Here is a 22,243-nt window from a genome sequence, read left to right on the forward strand (position 1 = left end):
TTATGCCCAGCAATATTCTTTTCTTTAAAGAGTTTCATTTCAGAGCTTTAATTCTGAAGTCACACTTCGAATATTTCTGGTGAAATTTTGGCACGGTCTGTTTGACTTGATGCGCCCTTGCACAGAGAGATGCGGCGACTGTGGTGCGCGCGCATAACGTCAGAGCTGAAGATGTTTAGTCAAATCGCGTTAATTAAGTAGCACCAGACCGGATGTTAATCGAAATGACCGACAAAATAAAACACATGCTAGGTTTCAACGTTTAAATGTGATATTCTGTATTTGTAATGTACTAATAATAATAATGATAATAATAATATGATTGTGCCTTGGTTTGTTACATAATGCTAAACTTTTCAAATTATTGTGTTATTTTTCTGACTTTCATTATTTTGCTTGAAACATTCTTTTCCTGCTTCATTTCATTTAAATAAAGAAGTTGGGTATTGGTAGTTTAACATTTTCTGATGGTTATGAATAATAATAACGGATTGCATTTATATAGTGCTTTTCGAAACCCTCAAAGCACTTTTACAATTCCACTATTCATTCGAATGAACAGTGGAATTGTTAGCAATTCCACATTCACACACACTGGTGGAGGCAGCTACAGTTGTAGCCACAGCTGCACTGGGGCAGACTGACAGAAGCGCCATCGGCCCCTCTGACCATCACCAGTAGGAGGCAGGTGACGTCTCTTGCCCAAGCACACAACGACCGAAACTGTCCGAGCCGGGGCTCGAACCGGCAACCTTCTGATTACAAGACGAACTGCCAACTCTTGAGCCACGATCGCCCACGATCGAATGTGTGGTTGAAGGCTTCCAGGCAGAAGACTTTATTTTTAAATTAATTTTACTTCTTTATTTCTTGTTTTAATTTATTAATTAATTTATTGTTTGATTTTTTTTAAGTTGTGTTGATTTATAAACATTTTCTTTAAAAAAAATTCAGTAGCCTTAAAAACAAAACAAAAATCTCTCATTTTGGAAGCATCGCGTGTCATGAATGTCTAAAAAGCGGGAAAGCTGTTAAAACGAATCACTAGGAACGACTAAAACTAGCATTTATTTTGAGCGGCGTGACCGGAAATGCCGCCCGTTATCGTCGCCGCCTTCACCCAGCTTCCAGCAAACACACAGCATCTCTTGGCGAACATGGCGGCAACTTGACAACGGCAGCGAGCTGAGGATGGTGAGGGCTTGAAAAAGAAAAAAGAGGTCTGTCACAGGCTGTAGGCCCATCCGCCGACACAAAGGCATACAGCTTCGCCATGTTGGAAGAGGATAGCGCCTTTGTCCCTGCACGACCGAGGCCGGGGGAAACGTAAACGCGTCGGGAAGTGTTTCTAAAAACGGAGTCGAGGCTACGCAGAGGAGCGGAGCGGCGCGGCGCGGAGGAGAGCTCGGGGCGGGCGGGCGGGAGGACAGCGGCTTCACCGGTCAGCCATGGAGGATGCGGCCCGTGGTCGCCAGCGTTTGATTTCCCAACCGACCCACGCTCCTTTTAATGGGAATTACCGCTGATAGCAAAGGCAAGCCGGGACAACCCACCGCCCGACACTTGAGGGGAGGAAAACGCGAAGCGGACCCGACGTCAATGACTGTTGCGGCAGAGGAGCCCCCACGGTGGAGTCGGCCGGTTCCCAAAATATGACCAGGGGTGCTGGGACGTGTTGGCAGCAAGAAGATGACGACGGCTTCCAAATCTGGCTAGAGCCCCCCCGCGACAACCAAAAGCCATTCACCGACTCAGAGAGGGCGCAGAGATGGCGACTGTCCTTGGCATCCCTCTTGTTCTTAACCATCCTCCTCTCTGATCACCTGTGGTTCTGCGCCGAGGCCACGCTGGCCCGGACCCGGGACAAGTTCGCATCCACCCACCCTTTGTCACCTCAGACATACTCAGCACACAGCAGCCTCAGAGGAAACCCAGATGATATTTTTATAGGAAACTCTACCAAACATTTGTGGCGGCTCGAAACTTGCCACCGGGATAGTTTATCTAACGACTGCTTTACTTTCTTGGATGCCGACGAGTTGTGCAGGGCCAGAGAGGGGACGCGGGCTGTAAATATGAGCAATTTGTACCTTTCCTTTTGTAACTCCTACTCCCTGCTGGATTTGTTGTACGGCTCGACGAGTCCGGACAATTTGAACTGCAGCCTCGACGCGCTCGGCGACGGCGACGCGAACCGCTGCAGTCTGTGCGTCCAGGCGTACCAGCGCTACGACCAGCACGCCCAGGAGAAATACGAGGACTTTGAGCTCCTCAGTCAAAAATACGAGCCGGGGGCATATTCGGTCAGGACGTGCATGGAGCAGTGCAAGGTAGGCTGCAAACAAACAAATAAAACCTGCAAGAAAAGAGATGAAAAAACAAACAAACAAAAGGGATGGGGTGGGAGGGTGTTGGGGAGAGGGGGGTGATGTGGTGGTGGCCATCTGTTGATTTGGGCCCGGATAGATGCCAGTTTTGTGGTCCTCCTCCTCCTCCTCCTCCTCTTGTCGCCATGGAGACGGATGACAGATTCAAGGAGACTCCCGGCTCCGGGCCTCATGTTCATTCATCTCCTCATCGTGTTTAGGCCCCATGCTAATGTGCAGATGGAGGCCCTACTCATGTGTGCGCGCCCCATCCCCACAGTCCTCCCTTTTACAAGCTTGTGCACTTCATAATACCGGAGAACGCATATGGTTAAGTAAGACCACTGGATAATTTAATGCAGTGGTCCAATTTACCCACCCCTCCAAAAAAAAGTGTCTGCTCTTTAAATGTACAGGTGCCCTTGTAGCTCACCTGGTTGAGCAGGTGGCTCAGTCCGCTGCTGATCGTTGTCTTCTGGTCTCCCTTATTGGCTCCCCCCCAGGAAACACACATTTAATGAGTCCTGTGTTTTCTAACAGCCCAGGTTGTCTTTGTCTGTTCTGTTAATCAGTTGAAATCAAAATCGCATGCGTCTTTGGAACTACACAGCAGTATTTTACTACTTGAAGTCTAGAAGTGCTTTAAATTTCCAGATGCTGCCAGCATGTTTAGCAGCTCATTTGACCAAAAAATTGGAGTAATTATGTACCAGCCATCAAGCAGGGCCAGATCAGACCCTTCCTCGGCCCTTTTTTGGCCACTGTGCCACATGCTTGACACTCCAGTTTTATGGCCTTCTAACAGTTTAATGATCAGGAATGAGGCAGCCACCTTATGCAAACAACTCTAGGATCCCCGTGTGTGTGTTTGTGTGTTGCTGCAGTCTGCCAGGTGTTCACCACCACTGCCCCACTCCATATCAAGAGTGTTTCATTACAGTCAAGAGGTGGTTTCCCTGCCTAATGTGCCGGAAGTCTCCTTCCCGCTGCTGTTTGCTTATCTCCATATCCGCACGCGCACACACACACACACACACACACACACACACACACACACACACACACACACACACACACACACACACACACACACACACACACACACAAACGGCCTCGCATTGGCTCCACTGTTTGATCGTTTACCATCTCCTGACAGAGCACGGCGAGGTTAATGTGGGCTGTAATGGGTGCCCGGTTAAGAGCTGCTTCTGACAGTCAGTCGGTTCAGCACCATGGAGCTGTCCACAGTGCTGAATGGCGCTCCCCAGCTCCATTCACAGAAGCCCTGGCCAATCCCAGATGGCCTCCATTCACCCAACCAGCGGCAGAGACACAAGCACAGGTGTCAAGTGAAAAATCTAACCAGGCCATCTGCCTGCTTATACAGACCCGATGTGTGGCATGCACAGGAGCGGGGCCTAGTTTGGAAAAAGTAGCTAGGATCTAGGGGAAGGAAATGTGAAAAGGCAAACCAAATCCCTTTTGTGTGCATTTGCAGTCAGCAAACTATGATTCACTTTCTTCTTTATGTCTCTGTTCTATTGAATGTCTTAATGCTGGTAAAGACAGCAGCCTTTTTTAGGTACGATAATGCATATTGTTGCATATAAACACTCTGATTCTTTGAGTGCAGAAAGGCGCTGGAGGAAGCTGCTCTTGAATTTATCTCCTGCACAACAGTGGATCATGATTTATTTTCTTTCTTGACAGTTTTGCTGTCAGTGTTTAAAGCCAGGCTCCATATTCAGTCTGCTGTTACAAGTCTCTTTATATTTGGAGTATTTGTGTGATCTCGATACATATTTGGATTAGCTACAAAAATACATACAAAAAATGCATCTGATAGATTTTTTTTGCTGAGCAAGACACTTAAAGACACTTTGGGTGTTTTTTGGATAAAAGACACAAGTAGCACAGAGATCAATTCCAAGTCTCAAAGCCTGTATCAGAGGCTAGTTTATGACAATATAAGAACAAACTGAATGGATTTATTGTTCTGCTTAGTATTTTTAGCTGGACAAAATTTATGCATTTTTAGTGCACGCGAGGATCAACAAAGGCTACACACAATTGTGTGACAACAAGCTTCTCGAGGTTAACCACACTGGAATGTGATGCAGTTAAAATATATTTGAGCAGTTTGTATAAACAGATGTACAAATGTGCAATAAATGCAAAATCATATACAGAATAACATTCTGACCCTGTGCAGCCAACCGAGTCTATACAAGTGAGCAAAATGCACAATGTTTAAATTGAATGGCATCAAATTTAATCTGTGAAATGGGCATCCATAAAATGAAAATCCCACTAGGTGGTTATTATAATAGGCTACAGGAAGCAGCTCAACATTCATTCTTCAATTCTTCAATTTCTAGTGTATGAATCCAAAATGCTCTTCTTTTTAACAGTAATCTGTCTGCATTCCCACCACTTTTAGGAGTAATTGTAACCACTATTTCTATTTCTGTATGTATGTTAAGTAAATGTACCAGGGTACACTGAAAATTTTACAATGTGTGAAAATTTAACCATTCACACATGGGTAATAACTTAGTTATGTAAAATTATACTGTTCTTGACTCTTAACAGCCAGTGAAGTGACTTTTCTACAAAGGATTCAGGTCGAACTTCCAAAGGATGCAAAACTTATGCTCATTACTAAGTGCCCTGCTGCACTGCCTCTTTGTTGATGCCAGCATCAACAGTGAGCGTTACTAGCTAATAGGGGTGGGGGAAAAAATCGATACTGTGTAGTATCGTGATATTCTGTTTGCTAATAATGTATCGATACAGGGACAGCAGAAATCGATATTTTGTTACAAAAAAAGTTTTCGTGGACTGGAACATGCTCTGACTTCAGAGCATATTGATCCTTTTTCTGAGCAAGAATCCTGACATTCCTTCACTGTCCAAATGTGTTTAACCTTTTTTTTTTGGCAGCAATAAACATGACAGTTTACTTATTTTAATTTAAGACATGTTTTATTTTAATTAAGTTTAAAACTTTTTTAATTAATGTAAAATTATATTTTGTTTTAATTTACTTTCAAATTCTTCAGTTGCTGAAGGGGCTGCATAGTTTTCATAAACTGCATAGTTCAGAATAGCTATAATTGTACCAGATGGTTGATTCAGTTAAGTTGGACTAGACTGTAATACAAACCGTTCAGTTTGTCAACAATCAAACTGAAATGAGAGAAAGACTGAGTGTGAGACTTTGATATTAGATAAAATGAATATTGATAAAGTTTACCTTTATGTTCAGAATCTGAATATCGCAAAATATTTTAAAAAATTGCAATAATATCGTATCGTGCGTTAAGTATTGTGATAATATCGTATCGTGGGATGTATGGTGATTCCCACCTCTACTAGCTAATAGTAGCGTAGAAAGAGTCCACTAACCTGAGTGACAAATGGCTGACTCAGCCAACAATTGGCTTCAAAGTGCTACTGACAGTATCAGTTGCTAAGTTGGGTATCAAGTCTGTGTTAGCAGTCAAGCTAATGTTAGCTACAGGGATGTGCAAAACTAGTTGACTAAGCGACTAATGGTTGCTGTTGTCAGTAGTCGGGACCAGACGTACTAGTCGTTAAATCTAATTGTTAACATTTGAATTGATGCCCAGTCCTAAATGTTATGCAGCCAGCTGCCACCAGATAGAGCACTGAATTTAAGAAACACCATGAATGGATCTTTTTGTCAACAGTATTAGAGATCACAGATACAAGCAGTGAAAATGAGCTTTTTCCGAAGGGTGTCTGGGCTCTCCCTCAGCGATGGGGTAAGGAGTTCAGTCAATCGGGAGATGCTCAGAGTAGAGCAGAGTAGTCCTCCACATTGAAAGGAGCCAGCTGAGGCTGTTGCTTCCTGACTTTTTGAAAAATATTTCAGTAATACACGAGCATCTTTTGTAGTAATATCTTTTCATATCATATTTAACATCAGCTTATTTTATGTGTTTTTCTTCTTCCCTGTCTGTTTGGAGTATTATGTATAACACTCATAATGGGCCAGTTACGTCGCATAGTTCATTATTGAAGAAGTCATATATTAATGGATTCAAATGCCTTTGTTTAAACCGTTTTTGACATTAAATTATCCTCAAATTGAACTTTATATCTGAGTGTTTCTTAGTGTAAGACTAGTCGTTTAGCCTAATTGATTTTTTTCAAGTAAAAGATTAATTGCCAGGATTATCCCTAGTGATCTAATATTAGCTAAAGCCAGTTTTATCTACCAAAACCGGTTTGGCCTAACCGACTAAACCCGGCTAAGCCAACAGCAACATCAGCAGTGTGTTTCATTCACATAGAATTTTTTTCTCTCTCTCGGCTCAGAACCGACTCAGTGCTGTTGTTTTTCAGACTAATGTTAGCTAAAGCTAGTGTGCTCACATGGAAAAATACTGTCTTGAGTGGACAAAGCTAGCTGTTTTATCCAAACACCCAGGGCTGATCTGGCATCTTGGCTGTCCATTTTTCACTATATTTTTATGAGTTTAATGTTACTAACCAACTATCACCAGATTTGTGCAGTGTAGATAAGTTACAGCTCACTGTATGTCACTAGCAAAATCGTATCTGAGTATAAAGGCTAGTTGACTAGTCTGCCATATTTGCTTCATCAGCCAGGCTGCGGGTATCGTTGATAATACGAGTGTTAAGGAGGTTGTTAGGTCCACGAGTTGGACTAAATGATATCTGGAGAAAATAAGAATGTTGAGTCACAGTGTAAAGGAAAATAAACAGCTGATCTTGCTGGAATATTGAAGTTTCCTGCCATAAGTGTGAGACGGCTGTGCGTTTTACTCCAGCCGCCATGTCTGACATTCTTTCTTCTCCCCTGCTGAACTCAAGCCCTGCTCATGATTTCATGTTTTAGCCACTGCCAGTCTTCAGGCCCAATCTTCACACTCACCTCTTGGCATTTGAAGAGAAAACAGTCATTTAGTCAAGCTGCTAATTTCTTTAACAATGACCCTTCTCAGTCACCTTCTAGATTATAGGGTTGCCCAAGTCCTCCGTATGGTACGGAAAGAGCAGCATGACTCAAAGGATAATATCGAGCTCTTGTTGCGTTAATGGCTACCTGCCTCGGAGAAACCTAGTGGTTCAACTTGTGTGCCCGCTCAGACGGAAAAGTGTGAAAACATTAAACAAACAGAGGCCTGAATCACTGTCTGGTGCACGGTTAACAGTGCAGACAGGTACAGCAGGCGTTTGCTGCAGGACAGTCTCTGACATTTCGAGCGAGGATATTTGAGAGTCGCGTTTGTTGTGCAGGAGTGTCTCCAGTGGTCCGCAGGTGGTGCTTTGATTCCTCTCGCCTGAGGTGAAACATCACACAGCAGACACGGCCAGTGTGCTGTTCCTCACAATGGGATCCTCCATCATCGGACTCTGTGAAAACCCACCATTCATCCTGACAGCAGGGCAGGCTTAGAACATACAAACCGGGGCAGATGCACTGAGCAGCGGTATTTTCCAGCTTTTGTTTTTTTCTTTTTTTTTCATCTCGAGCGTGAACCAAAATGTCAGACTCACTCAGTTTTACAGGAAACAGTGAAGCTCTCCAGAAAGCATTTGACTGGAAAATGACTGTTAGCTAACAAAGGCAAGGGGTCACATTAATTAGGGTGTTCCCTACTCTGGAAGCAGGTGCACAAAACTCACGGTTTGCTATGAGCCTTGTTTTTAAAGTGGTGTTCAGTAAGTTTTGTAAAAGCTGGGAAAATGAGAAGACCGGTTGTCTGTCTCTGTGTTAGCCCTGTGAGACTGACCTGTCCAGGGTGTACCCTGTCTCCTTCCCTCCCAGTGCTGGGACACGCTCCAGCCTCCTCGCAACTCGATTCTGGACAGTATTTAAAAAAGAACATCATGCTAAGTTCAGTAAGAGTTGAAACTAGAGATTGACTCTGTGAACTCGTCAGAAAAATCTTTACTGAGGTCACAATTTGAGGGAGCCAGAGACTCATTGTAACCATAGATCTCTATAGAACCAGACTTCTTATTGAAACCAGAGGAATTCTCAAGAAAGTTCATCTGTGTGGGATATTTTAAATTACCTCAATTGACCAAAGTGCTGTAAAAGCTATACAGAATATACACTGTAAATATATATATATGACAGTCATCAAAGCAACCATAAAGATACACTGTAAGTCAAACAAAATAAGTAAATAAAACAGTTTGCATAAGAAGAGCCAGAGTAATCTGCTCAACTACACCTGAAAGCAAGTGAGAACAAATGGTTTTTTAAAAGTGTTTTAAAACGATTAAGAGACTTGGCAGCTCTTATGTGAAAAGATAAGTTGTTCCAAAGATTAGGAGCCACCACCGGAAAGGCTCTCTCGCCTTTGCTTTCAAGCCTGCATCTAGAAAGAGCACAGACCTCAGTGCTACTGCAGGATTGTATGCCTTCAAAAGTTCTGTTAAGTGAGGGAGCGCCAAACTACTGAGATCCTTAAAAACAAGCAATAAAATTTTAAACTGGATCCTGAAATGGACTGGAAGCCAGAGGAAGGAGGCCAGTATAGGTGAGCTGCTGCTTGGAGGTGATAATGACTGGATTATTCTCTCAAAATCATGTGGCACGACGTAGGTAAAGGTAACCTCACCGAGGAGCCTGAACTTGATATAGACTTCTGCAGGAAATCAACATCTTTCTCAGGAAGTGCACGTGAGGTTATTTGGAAGTTTACAGCGTGGGGTTAAAAGGAGTTTCCCGTTATGTCACAATTACAGTACAGTTTCCATTTAAAGCATAATTCATGCATTAGTTGAAAGAAGCTGATCTTAACAAGAGAGCTAATCTTTACACTGTAAAAAATCACAACAAGGTTCCTTGCAACCGGATGACAGTAATCGGCTTTGAGTGTTTCCTCCAAGTTTGTGTTTTGCTTTTGTTCACATTGAGGAATTTCATCTTCAGCCATCATTCTTACTTTTGATCTTTTAAAAAATTGCAGGTTAGCAACACTTCTGTATTGGCATTGCTTTAGAGGCTCAGAAGCTCCAAATATCTTTCATGGATTAGAGATATTTCGGGTTCTGGCTTCACCAGTTATGGCCAATTACGTTGTTTGTTTAATCAAATACGGCTGGATTTCATACCGTTCACGGTAATATTGTTGGGCAATGATAAGAAAATGAAATATCGCGATAGAATATGGGTAAAACGCGCATGCGCAGTGCCTTTTTTTTCATACGCACATGGCGGAAAAAGCATGGCGGCGACGGATAATGAGAAGGGCGAAAGTGGATCGTTGAATGAAACAGATGAACCAGAATTGGTTTGTCAAAATGCTGCGACTTCAGTGGTGTGGAACTGGTTTTGCTTTCTTCCGTCAGATACACAACAAAGCAGTATTTTTGGTAGAGCATGCTAGCAGGCCGTCGTTATTACAGTGTTGTTTGGAAAATACGGCGCACTTAAAATCAATCCTTTGATTTTCTGAAAAATCGACAGTGCCCCTTATAATCCCGAGTTCCTTATTTATGTAATTCTGGTTGTGTTTACTGACCCCGAATCAATTTTATGTGGTAAAAATCTGTCAAAAATGTTTTAGTACGACTTTCATAAGCTACAAAGCCGCACCACTTGATGGATTGTCGGAGCATTACTGCTACCGTAGTCGGGAGCCTCGCGGAGTGATACGTACTGTGCTTCAACATAATATTACCGTATTGTGTGTGTAGAACTTCTTTTTAAGTTTTGTGGATATTATACATGGTTAGGATATGCTCAGGATATGATGACCCATTTCCCCTGGAAATGTCTTTTGGTTAAATTATCAGCAAGGAGTTTGCATTTGCACTGTTAAATTTGTATATAGCTTTAATGCACATAAAAACAGCTGCTTGTTTAAGTGAAAATACATTGATGGGATTTTTTTGCACTAATAAAGTTGTGAAGTTGTAAAGTATTTTGTCTTGCGTCAGTTATATCGTTATCGCAAATTTGCAAATATATATCGTGATAAATATTTTTGGCCATATTGCGCTGCCCTATAATCAAATTTGAATTCTCCTTACACTGTCCTAACAAGCATCATGCTGGATTCAGTAAGACTGCAAACGTCTGTCTGAGCCCATAAACATTTCACTGTAAACATCTATACAGCTTTTTGTAATAAGAATGCTGGTTTTAGGCATTTAAGGAGCTTGGAAAGCAAAGCATTTAAGTTTCTTGAAGATGTTTCATCTGAGAAGCTTCTTCAGTTCTAAGAGCAACTGGTAGAGACTCCCCGATTTTGATCATCTGCCTAATCACACGAGCCAGGTTGTGAAAACAGGTGTAGGTCACAATCAGCCAAGGTTTCGGGTGAACCCATTGTGAAACCTAGCCCCACCCTATCATGTGAGGTCAAATAGCCCAGGATGTGAGTGGCTGTTAAGGTGTCTGGGAAGGGATCTCAAAACTAGCTTATAGATGGCAGACAGTTGGTGTCGCAAGCCACCTCCTCTGTTCAAAGATAGTCGTTCACAGTGGAAATTGATGGCTTTTTTAGGCACTTTCACAATGGCTTCACTTTTCAGGCCTTGATCCAGAGGCTAAAGCTGGCTCGAATGTTAAAGACGTGCAAATTACTGTTGAATGCGTTCATTTTAATGAGCCTGGCCTTATTTCCAGTTGTATGGAGTTACTTGCTCAGTAATAAGAAAATGATACCCACAGCATGGTTACACACTTTTCCCCCCTTCTCATCTCTGCGATGCCTTCATGGGGCAGATGTAAATAAAGCTGGAGTTGTGGTATTCCGCATGTAGCCTGGAATATAGAAGAGGAGCAAGCATTAATGGATTAGTGTTTTCTTAAGTGGCAGGTCATTTCAAATGTAACATTTCAAACAGCTCAACAAATAAATCACCAAACACACAAACTCTTTCTGCGCAGTGTGTCTGCTCAAAACGTTAATGTGCTCCACTCTAAGAGATAAAGATGCAAGAAAGCCAGGACAGGAGAGGAAGAGGAGATTACTTTCAAAGCTTATGGAGTCACAGCAAGTGAAGTTTGATAAACTGGAAAATAAAAGCTTACAAGCGACGTATTATTTCACTTTGGAGATTTTCAATTCAGATGTGTTGTGGAATTATTATACAAACTCATACTAAGCTGGAGTTTTGCAAAGGTTGCATGGATATAGTGTACCGCAGTTTTGTGCAGGTTAGTTTGCAGTACTGTGGAGAAGTTTACTGTAGTGACTGGTACAGAGCTGGCTGTGGTTTGCCTTAGACGTGTTTAGAAGTTGTTTTTCACCTTTATAGCCACACAGGGGACGTTAAACTGGGACTTTAAACAGTAAATGTTGGCATTTTTGCTTAAAATATACTAACATAATGATAGGATGCATGGTTTGATTCAGAATCCTGATGTTTTGTTGTTTGTATTGAAAGGTAATCCAACTGAGCAAAATAGGAAGGATCCCAGTGGGGCCGCACACCTCTCAGAAGGGCTCTATTATCTTCATCTCCAGCTTTTATACATGTTTTTAATCTTTGATTCTGCGATCTCCCACCAGAAATGATGAGCCTGCATCCAAGTGCATAGTTTAAGCCAGAAACTTAAGTAAAAGGATGCGTTGTATTCACCCAAATAATGCTCCATTAAGAATTCTTTAATACAATTAAATACTGCTTTTCAGGTAGTTTTAATGTATTATGTTGAACAGTGCTGGAAGTGAAAGCAATTATGAACCATAATGATAGATCCACCGGGCAGCATGGTGGTGGCACGGTGGTTAGCACTGTTGCCTCACAACAAGAAGGTCCTGAGTTCAATTCATAATAAGAATAAGGTATACTTTATTAATCCCATAGGGGGTTAGTCCTCTGCATTAACCCCATTCACTCAGTGAGCTGCCACCAATCCAGTGCCCAGGGAGCAGTGTGTAGAGACAGTACTTTGTTTAGGGGTACCTCAGGGTAGCCGTTTAGTGGATTTGAACCCCCAACCTTCCACCCTGGGGCAAACACTCTACCTACAGAGCTATCTCTGCCCCAAAAATATGTTGCCACGGGTAAGATTCAAACTCACGCCCCCTTCTCTTAGAACACCTGCTCATCTCATTGAGCTGAAGCTAAACCAGTGCTCCACCATGAGGCCGGGGTCTTTCTGTGTGGACTTTGCACGTTCTCCCCGTCATTGCGTGAGTTTTCTCTAGGTACTTTGATTTCCTCCCACAGACTAAAGGCAAGCAGGTAGTGGGGTTAGGTTAACTGGTCATTTAAAACTGCCCAGAGGTGTGAATCTGAATGCGAATGGCTGTCTGTCTCTGTGTTAGCGCTGTGACAGACTGGTGACGTGTACCCTGCCTCTCACCCTAAGATAGCTGGAATAGGTTCCAGCCACCCCATGACCCTGAAAAGAAGAAGAGGAAGAGCTTCAGGGAGCAAACTGATGGCTGGACTTTCTCCTTGAGTTTCTGGTAGAGTGCAGAATAAATAGTTCCATTCCATTAGTTAAACTAAGTCCTCCAAGTCCTGAAGTAGCAAAGCAACCACCATGTTTGACTGTTAGTCTGATGTTCTTTTTAATGCTGTGTTAGCTTTTTACCAGATGCAACGGGAATCAAACCTTCCAAAAAGCTCAGCTTTTGTCTCATCAGTTTATGGAATATTTTCCCCGAATGTCTAAAATGTGAGACGAGCCTTTGCGTTGCTTTTTGGTCAGCAGTGGTTTTCACTTTGCAGTCCTTTAGATGTTGTCCTGGGTTCTTTTGTGACCTTGTAGATGAGTCGTCACAGAGTCCTTGGAGTAATTGGGGATCGGTCACTCCTGAAAAAGTTCGCCAATAATCAAAGTTTATTCCATTTGTGGATTTGTGGCTCCATCTGTGGTTTGCTCGAGTCCCAAAGCCTTAGAAGTGGCTTTGTAACCCTTTCCAGACTGATAGATGTCACACACTTTGTTCCTCAGCTTCTTCAGATTGTGGTGTGATGTGTTACTTTTTGAAGCCTTTCTAAATGTTAACAGATGTTTTTACCTGAATACCATAAAGTCATGCACTTCACACATCTGCAGTGGAAAAGTTTTTATTATCTTTTATTATTGAGCCTTATCAGCTCACAATAATAACTCAGTCAGCTTGGTAGTTACACCCACTCAGTAGTCTGTTTGTGTTTTTTATTATTACTGTAATCATAATCATCCAAAAAGATGCAAAAATGTGTAAGTGATAAATGAAATAAAATTTTCTTGAAGAGGCCCTCAATAAAAAATCTCATCTTAATTTGGACCTCTGCATCTTCAAAATTTCCTCAGTTCTTGACGCAACGACACAAAAGTATCTGCTGTTTTTTACTGAATCGCTGGGAAATATGCTTCGGGAAGAATAATGAATTAACGGCACAGGTGTCTGCACCGTTGTTCCTCCTGGGTAATTTTACTCATTTGTGGATTTGAAAGCAGAACTCTCGGCACCTGCATGGAAAGTAATCACAGAGTCTGTGGAAGTAAAAAACTTTTCCTGCTTGTACTTGTGTTTCTGTTATTGCTCTTTTGCTGCTGGTTATTTGGCTGCTTTTTGTCCTTCCACAAATTCATCTCCTCCGCCCCTCCCTTCAGGTCCGATTGAAAGTCTAATCTTAGCCGGTGTTGTGTGCAAATGGAAAGGAGGACAGCATCCACAGCATCCTCCCTCTTTACATCCTTGTCAACCGCACACATCTGCATTGATCTCAGGGACGGGTGGCAGCGATATCAAGAGGTTGATCCCTATTGATTTGAGCCTAGCGCTGCATGTTCACACGTCCTTCATTTGATAGTGGGCAGCTCCTCTGACCAAAATAGGGCAGCTGCTGAGCTCAGTGAAGACATCACGTTATTATCTGAACCTGTCTGATTGTGCCATTCGACCTGGGAACAAACGTGTGTTTCAGAGGAGGGCATGTACAGTTTATAAAGAGACCGGTGTTAGAGTATCAGCCGCCTCATCTGTTATCTCTCAACCTGCAACATGGACAGCTATGCAATTGTGCAGCAAATGATGTGTAACAACAAGGATATCAGCTCTCAGATGGGGGGCCTTGAAACTAAACCTAAACACAGACGGAGCTCAGTGAAGTAATGTGTTTTCCTGTTAGGGTTTGGAAAAGGCTTATGCGCTACATTTTGAAGAAGAAATCAGCAAAATCTCATCACAGTTGAATATACATTAAAACCAGTGTGATACTTTTACTTTACTATATGTTGGATGGACTTCTCCTTTCACACAGTCATCTGATTTTAAGATGAAATTGTCCTGTAAAGACTGTCCCACCTATCTTAGCTGTTGTTTTTCATAATCACCTTGCTCAATTGAGAATGATCCATATTGCATGTAATTTATCATATTATTTCTCTTGATTGCAGGCATGGTTGTAAAAGTATCTGGTCAGCTGTGTCCCTGTGTTAGCCCTTAGACAGCAAAACAAGACCAATTTCTCTGCAGGCCAATAATATTAGCTGATCTTAGCTATTTACCAGTTTATTGGTATCTGCATTTACACCGGTGAATACATGAAAATTAAAGACGTGACAGGATAAGCACCCTTCAACTATGTTATGAGTATTGACTTTGCATAGTTTGTCCACCAGAGGCACTCCTGTTAGCAACACATATGTTTGGACAAACGCAACCAGCTGATCCAGGCAGAGCGTAAATGAGTATATAAATAATTACATTTATATGCAGGGAAATCTTTTTATTTTTTGTGCATCTGAAAGAAAAACAAATGTTAGCCAATATATTGACATATCTAATTTTTAATCCCAAAATTGGGATTAAAAATCCTATATCGATCGGGATCGATACAGTGTAACAGATGGATGTAGATTCCTGTTCTGAAAGTGAAGCCATCGTGGGAGTCTTTAAAGACAGCATACTTTTTAATGGTGAACAGGGGCGATCCAAATATTCCCTTCCCTAGTGCTCAGTCGCTGGTTTCAGGTCATGTTGGATAAAACTTGATTTGTTTTCTAAATCCTCAGAGTCAGAATGGAGGGTTATTAATGTTATGCTGAATAGCCAACAACTTGCCTCTGAGCTTCGCAGTCAGATCCTCTCAGTTGTCCTGTCCGGTTTCAAAATAAGAAGATGGTGACAGCAAAGCAACAATGTTGACTGACTACTGCCTCTGCTTTAGTTGGATAACTGGTGGACAAATGGACACATGGACTAAGAATGCTGATATTTGGAAAGGATATTCTGATCCCAATCCAGAAATCTCAATATGGGTGATAACGGATTGCTAGCACTAGCACTAGCATTGTATAGTGAAGGCAAAGCAGAGGATCGTTGTATGTTTGCAGCAGAATCTGACTTAACCGCTAAATGTGGTCATGTGAGTTGGCATGAATGAAAGGCTCCGTCGGTGCCTCTACCATTGACTTCTCTTACTCTGCCTCACTCACATGTTGTTGAGTGGCATTTGTGCATCTGTGTGAAAGCACAGACAAGACAAACTAGCTTGCCTAAACGACAGCAGCATGCAAAGTTAAGACTCTCACACTGAGCTGAAGCGAAACTGGGGCAAATAAAGTAGGTAGAAACTGCAAATACAAGTTTAAATTATTTGTTTTGTTCCCGTTGGCATTTATTATTTAGAGTAACTAACATTTCAGTGGAATTTGATGTATTTATTTGCTGCATTTTACTGTGCAAAGTGGAGCCTTTTTTGAACAAATGACCTCTGGAACTGGCAAAAAAGATGCATTGCTACCTTTCCGAGGATGGCTGGGACACCAAGACATCTGTGGGAAAAAAGGAACTATTCTTTACTGTGCTTATTATTTTCTCTTCTAATGAATTACTCATTTAGTCTTTAATAAATGTGATAAAATGTCTGATACAGTTTCTCAGTAATTGAGGCTGTCTCTTGAATTGTCTTATTTTGTACAAAATAAGATTTTACAGAAATATGGGAAAAAGGGGGCAAACTCCAGCCAGACACTGCATCACCTGTCACCTAAAGTCGTTATCCTTTCATCAGGTAAGGGCCAGTATCACTGTGCAGATCCCTTACTGTGTTGGCTTTATTTTGAAATCAGCTTACAGATGGATTCTTTGTGTAGCGGTGACTCTGTGCGTATACATCAAACCAGCAGTGATTATGACGGCTCTCGGAGTGGAAGTGGCTCACATACGGGTGCTGCTGCAGCTCTGACTCGCTCTCTCGCTCAGCCCACAGTGCCTCCTACTTGACAGCAAGACATAGATACAGACTCTCTCATCCACAGATCTCTCCCTTATGTTGCAGTGTTAATGTGCTTTAACTCATCTGCATGAATATCCTGTGATCACACATGCTTTTCCCCCCCTTTGTTAGCCTTTATTTATTATTCATATTAGCCAACACGGTGCGTGTGAGTCTGTTACAGTCTCACTGAGCCTCCTGTGCATTGACGAATGATAGACTGTTGCAGTGCATTGCATTGTTCGCCTGTCTAGGTTGCACTAAAGCCACGGATGGAAGCGCTCACGAGTGATTTCCACCATTGTGCCTTCCTGCGGTGGTTGTGAATGCTGACCTTGGAGAGGTTTTGTCCCTTCAAGATGCCTGGCCCACTCCACGACGCCCCCTTTTATGAATGGGCTGATCCCTGAGCAGAATGCTAATGAGCCAGGGAGAGGAGAGAGGGGAGGCCAGCTGCTGCAGTGCACGGCGGCGCTTCCATATTGTTTTTGAGTGTCCAGGGAGCAGATCCGATGAGATCACAGGAGATAGCGGCAGGGCTGGGAAAGAGGAGAAACTGCACTGGGCTAAACGGGGCTCACGTGGATTACCCACTCAATAGGCCTCATTCAACCTCTGTGGCATTTCAATTAGATATGACACATGGAGTCATTTCTCTGACATAACCTAATGTTGTCAAATCAAGGGCAAAGGCTTAAAGTAATCATAGCTAGATCATGTTTGATTACGGGAGTGGAAATTTAAATATTTCAGTGCTTTGGTTTGGAGCACTATAAATTTACTATAACACCAGTTCTCGTTACACCGGCTCTAGCCCCAGTTTGGACCCCTGGCATTTAAAAGGGTCTTTGAACAACACCTGGGTTCTAATAAACCTAAAGGGTGTTGTAAATATTTACTGTTGTTCTGAAGGCATCACCCAGGTCTCTTACAGATCCCCGTTACTGTTTTAAATGTATTTGAATTTTTTGTAATTTTGGCTGTAAAATTACAAAATAATTCTGATCTTTCAGGAACAATTAGAATTTTCTCTCAAAAGAGTTGAGGAGTTACAGTAATCTGAGACACACATGGTAAAATCTAGGCAGAGCTGATTTTTCCGTTTATCTGTTCAGATAAACATACCTTGTGAATGCTTTGTGCTACCATGATACACCGAATATCCCTGTAAAGCTCGCCTTGTCTTTTTCCCCCAAACCTTTAATTTTTGACTCTAGCACAAACAGTCCTGGAGTTAGTGCCAGTTAAAGAGTGCTTGTAAAATGAGCCGTCCGCCCATGGTCAGTAGCTTAAAAATAAAAAAGGGTTAACAGTCTTTTGTCAGTCTCATTGATGCTCATTTTACATTGTGGGCCTCATGCAGCCCACTTTGATCTTAAGTGGGCCGAACCAAAGAAAGTCCCCTTTCTGTCGGTGTAAAGATGTTTAACTACGCATTTAATCCCATTTAATATAAAAAGAAGTGCAATTTCAGCAGTACATCTCAGTAAATGCTGCTGTAGTAAGTGCAAAAAATCTGTCATAAGTAAATAAATACCTGTATTAAACTACAGATAAAGTTCTGGTAGTTTACTGCCCAGAAAATGTTCTTTTTCTCTAAAAAGCAGAAATTTCTAAAGTAGAAACAGGAACTTTCCTGTGATTCCATTGTTTTTGTTTATCTGTTACTTAATTGTTTTGGTGTAGAATGAATGGTAATGGTGGAGGTCTTTATCAGTACGAAACACTGTAAAACTTGTGAAAATATAGTTAAAAGTCCAAAATCTATGTCCGCCATATTTTCCATACAAGGCCCCGGAGGTCTGATTCTGGCCCTGGGGCCTCGTATTTGACACCCCTGGTCTATTTTAGTGCAAAGATAACAAAAGGTAAAAAGTTTCTTTTGCTGCTTGTGTTTTCTGTTTTGACTGTGGGCAGGTCGCCATCTTTGTTTCGACTTTCAAAGAGAGACTCAACATGATGCATAATAATCTGAAAGTCCTCCTCAAGGCACTTTTTATTTCAAGGGCAACACCTACAATTTGGAGTCCAACAATCAGATAATCATCTATGAGCATGCATTTGGCAATGGCGGGAAGGAAGAACTCCCGTTTAACAGGAAGGGATGGTGATCTGCTGTGAGCGGTTGGGGGGTGAGGGGAAAGAGAATATGAGGTTTTTGGAATGATAGTTTGAAAAAAACAAAACAGATCTAACCTTTTTATTTATTTAATTAAAAGTAAATATAAATGTAAATATTCAAGGAAGGAACCACAGCAGCCACAGTGCACTAAATGAACACTGCATGCTAGCCTATTAGCTTCAGTTAGCTTATTTATAATGTAATCAAATGACAGACTGAAGAGACGAGAGTGCACCTACCCACAGAGGCAGCTTCATTTTAAATTGGGCCAACGTCCCCTTTAGAGTCATCTTCCCATGCACCTCTGGGTTGATTTCAGTGCTGCTCCTGTTCAAATCCCATTTTGCCTGTTTCCACTTGCACCTTTCCACTTGTTGGATTTCTCCCAGTGTGTCAAAACATCAAAAGGGATGGAATTTTGTTTTTGTGGCTGCAAAACCCATTTAAAGTTCAACATGTGCTGGGTCACAGCGGCACAATGGTCACTAAGATGCCTTGGCACTTGGATGATCTGTGCAAGAGAAATTCACAGTGCACAACCTCATAAATGTGGAAAACATCTGCCTGGTCGCTCTCCTGATCTGACGAGCAAATCCACCAGTCAGGTCAGTTTAACAAAAAAGCTGATATTTTCTCTGCTCAGCTTTAACATCCATGTTACATTTGCAGATCACACCTACAAACCATTCAAAGTCCCAAGCACCAAGTTGTCTGAACATCCTAGCGATGCTAGTCTGTTTTTAGATGATATGTTGGTGTTTGATGCCCTGATACACAAACTGGTGTTTTTTTTTGCAAAGTTTAGACTTGATATTTTTCGGTTGTCTGTTTTAACAAGATGCAACCAGCAACTTTTCTGATATGGTGTCAGTGAATTTTGAGCCAACCGTGCAAAGCTTTAAGTTAGAAGTTAGACCCTGCAGTCCCCATAAGGTAGGGTTAATTTAAAGGTATGGGAATATGTGTGTGTGTGTGTGTGTACGGGGGGGGGGGGGGGGGGGGGGGGGGGTTGTAACAGGTCTCTTCCTCCCACTGCGGAAAAAAAAAGACTAAAACTTGGAAAGTTATTAATGTAATGGTTTTCTCCTGTATTCTACTAAATAAGAATGCACTTATTGGCCAACAATTGACCAGATGACCTGGAGCCCTAGTAGTTTGGTCATAGTCAAGTCCGGATCAGATGGACACTTAATAATATTCTTATAGCTTTGGAGTTATTCAATGTGAAAATGATCTGCTACTTCCAGTTTAAAGATAAAAAAAAGTGTATGCCCCAAAGAAAAGACAGATGCGTTATAGTGACACATCAAAAATCCTCCCTGGAGATGGATTGCATTTACTTGCCAAGCTGTTCTCCTGATTAAGCAATAATGGAACAACCAAAATTTAATTATAGTAAAAACATTCATTAGTTTGGCTACGTAATTATGAGAAAATGAAGACATTTCAAGCAGGATGTTCTTTTCCTGTGAAACACCTAAGGGTCAGGCAAATGCCTCCATTCATTTAAGCGCATGGCATCAATTAGTCTAACAGAGCTATTGTCTGCATAGGTATTTAAATGGATTATTTTTACAGGGGCTGATATAAGCCTGAATGCATATCCCAGTCCCTTTGTGCTATATTACATTATGGTATTTAACTAATCTGGAAAATGCCTGTTTGGTGCAGGGTGGTGGGGGTGGTGGTGCCCTTGTTTATGAAGCACTCAGCTGTGTTTTCTGTGGTGGTGTCATATATGAAGACTGATGACAAGCGATCCTGAGTGCTGCCTTCAGATGATCACATCTTAAGTTCCCCACCACTTGGCACTAATGGAATTATCTGCCTTTCCCTTTAGTCAGGTACTGCTCTCTTTAGCTGCCCCCCCCCCCCTTTTTTTTTTTTTTTGTTAAAGCCAGGTGTGCATGTATATACAGTACAGTGAACTGGGTAAAAGGCTCTGTTAAGCTCTGTGTGGCCCATTAGGATGATTGAGGATCATGTCTGTCCCAGTAAATGAATTGTCAGTCTCTGGACATGAGTTTTGTTTATTAGAGCATAGTGTGACAGTGAGCAACAGTTTCTTTTTTTTCTTTTTTACAGTAAGGTGATTTACAGTATCACAGAGTACACTGCCAGCCTGTGAGTTATAGGATTGCATAATGGTTTTTGTGTTTTTAAAAATGCAGCCCTGTAGGATACAGTGAAACCTAATTTACTTAGCTTTACTATCTGCAGTGACGGCACATGCCATGTTTGGAAGAACCAGCAGCTTTTCATTCAGGATTTGCTGCAGTGGTGATTTCATCAGCTTCCCTCGCTGCTCCGAAATGAACTATATTATGCACAGTACAAAAGGTGGCAGAAAAGCCAAGGAGAGGCGGGGAAAACACAAAACAGGAAGTGACAGAGGGGAAAAAAACGCTTTGGTAGAAATTGGTGGATGTGGGCATGAGCAACTGGCCAGAGTCCTTTTATCATGTATACTTTTTCAAGTCTACTTGGAGTTTGCTGCAAAGGGTGCATGGGTAGTTGGTGCACCGTGGCATAGTGTGTCCGTGGACACACTATGCCAGCAACCACCGACTGGTAAAACATCCTCAGGAGCTTCCTGCAGATGTTAAAAGACCTCAGCCTCCTGAGGAAGTACAGTCGGCTTTGGGCTTTTTTGTACAGGTGCTCTGTGTTGCATGACCAGTCCAGTTTATTGTCCACCCACAGCCCGAGGTACTTGTACTTGTTGACCACCTCCTCCCCCTCTATCTGAACCGGCAGTGGACCTGCTCTGGACCTCCCAAAGTCCACAACCAGTTCCTTAGTCTTTGAGGTGTTGAGTTGCAGGTGGTTTGTGTGACTCCATGCGACAAAGTTCCTCACCAGACTTCTGTACTCCTCTTCCTGGTCATCCCAGATACACCCCATGATGGCTGTGTCGTATATAGGTATACGTAATATAGGTAATATAGGCCAACCAGTGTCTCCTCTGACTTTACATCTATCATTCAGGTAAATGTAATTTGCTATAAAAATTCAGTATAGTTGTTAAGAAGTACAAATTCCATTGATAATTCTGTTAATCTGTGTTTCTGTGCGCTAATAGTTAATCTGTCTGAGAGAAATAGAGAGTTATTCGTTATGGATGGTTAATAACAGCTTTAACATTCAATTTCTGGTTAGAAATACTACATTTTGACTTGAAGTTCACCATAATGTCAAAAAGTTAAAAATGTCTGCAAATTCCACTGTTAAAACTCTAATTCTGAGATTTTGGTCCAATGATAGCATCACAGAGTTACAGCAGATTTGTGCATGATACGAATCTAATGTTCCACCACATCCCAAAGGTTCTCAGTAGCACTGAAATGTGGTGACCGTGCATCCCATTTGGTAACAGTGAACTCATTGCATTGTTAAAGAAAAAGTACTTTAAGATAAGCTGAGCTTTGCGACATGGTGCATTATCCTGGGAGCAGCCGTCAAAAGATGAGTACACAGGTCACGAAGGGGTGGACACGGTCATTGAATCATTGATGCAAGGCAGAATGGATAGATCCATGTCGCAGAAATCACCAATCATCAGACCTGGCAGGTT

General features: G+C 42.0%; 1 protein-coding gene across 1 annotated transcript in view; it reads left to right on the forward strand.

Moving 5' to 3' along the window:
- Positions 1–943: 943 nt before the first annotated feature.
- The window catches only part of nalf1a (NALCN channel auxiliary factor 1a), a 51,296-nt gene continuing 29,996 nt past the window's right edge, over positions 944–22,243 (forward strand). Inside the window, exon 1 of the mRNA XM_085151126.1 lies at positions 944–2,330. Within this exon, the coding sequence (XP_085007252.1) occupies positions 1,653–2,330 (678 nt within the window). The 5' untranslated portion in view covers positions 944–1,652. The remainder of the gene's footprint in view (positions 2,331–22,243) is intronic.

This window comes from Neolamprologus multifasciatus, chromosome 23 (assembly GCF_963576455.1).
Source record: "Neolamprologus multifasciatus chromosome 23, fNeoMul1.2, whole genome shotgun sequence".
Lineage (NCBI taxonomy): Eukaryota > Metazoa > Chordata > Actinopteri > Cichliformes > Cichlidae > Neolamprologus > Neolamprologus multifasciatus.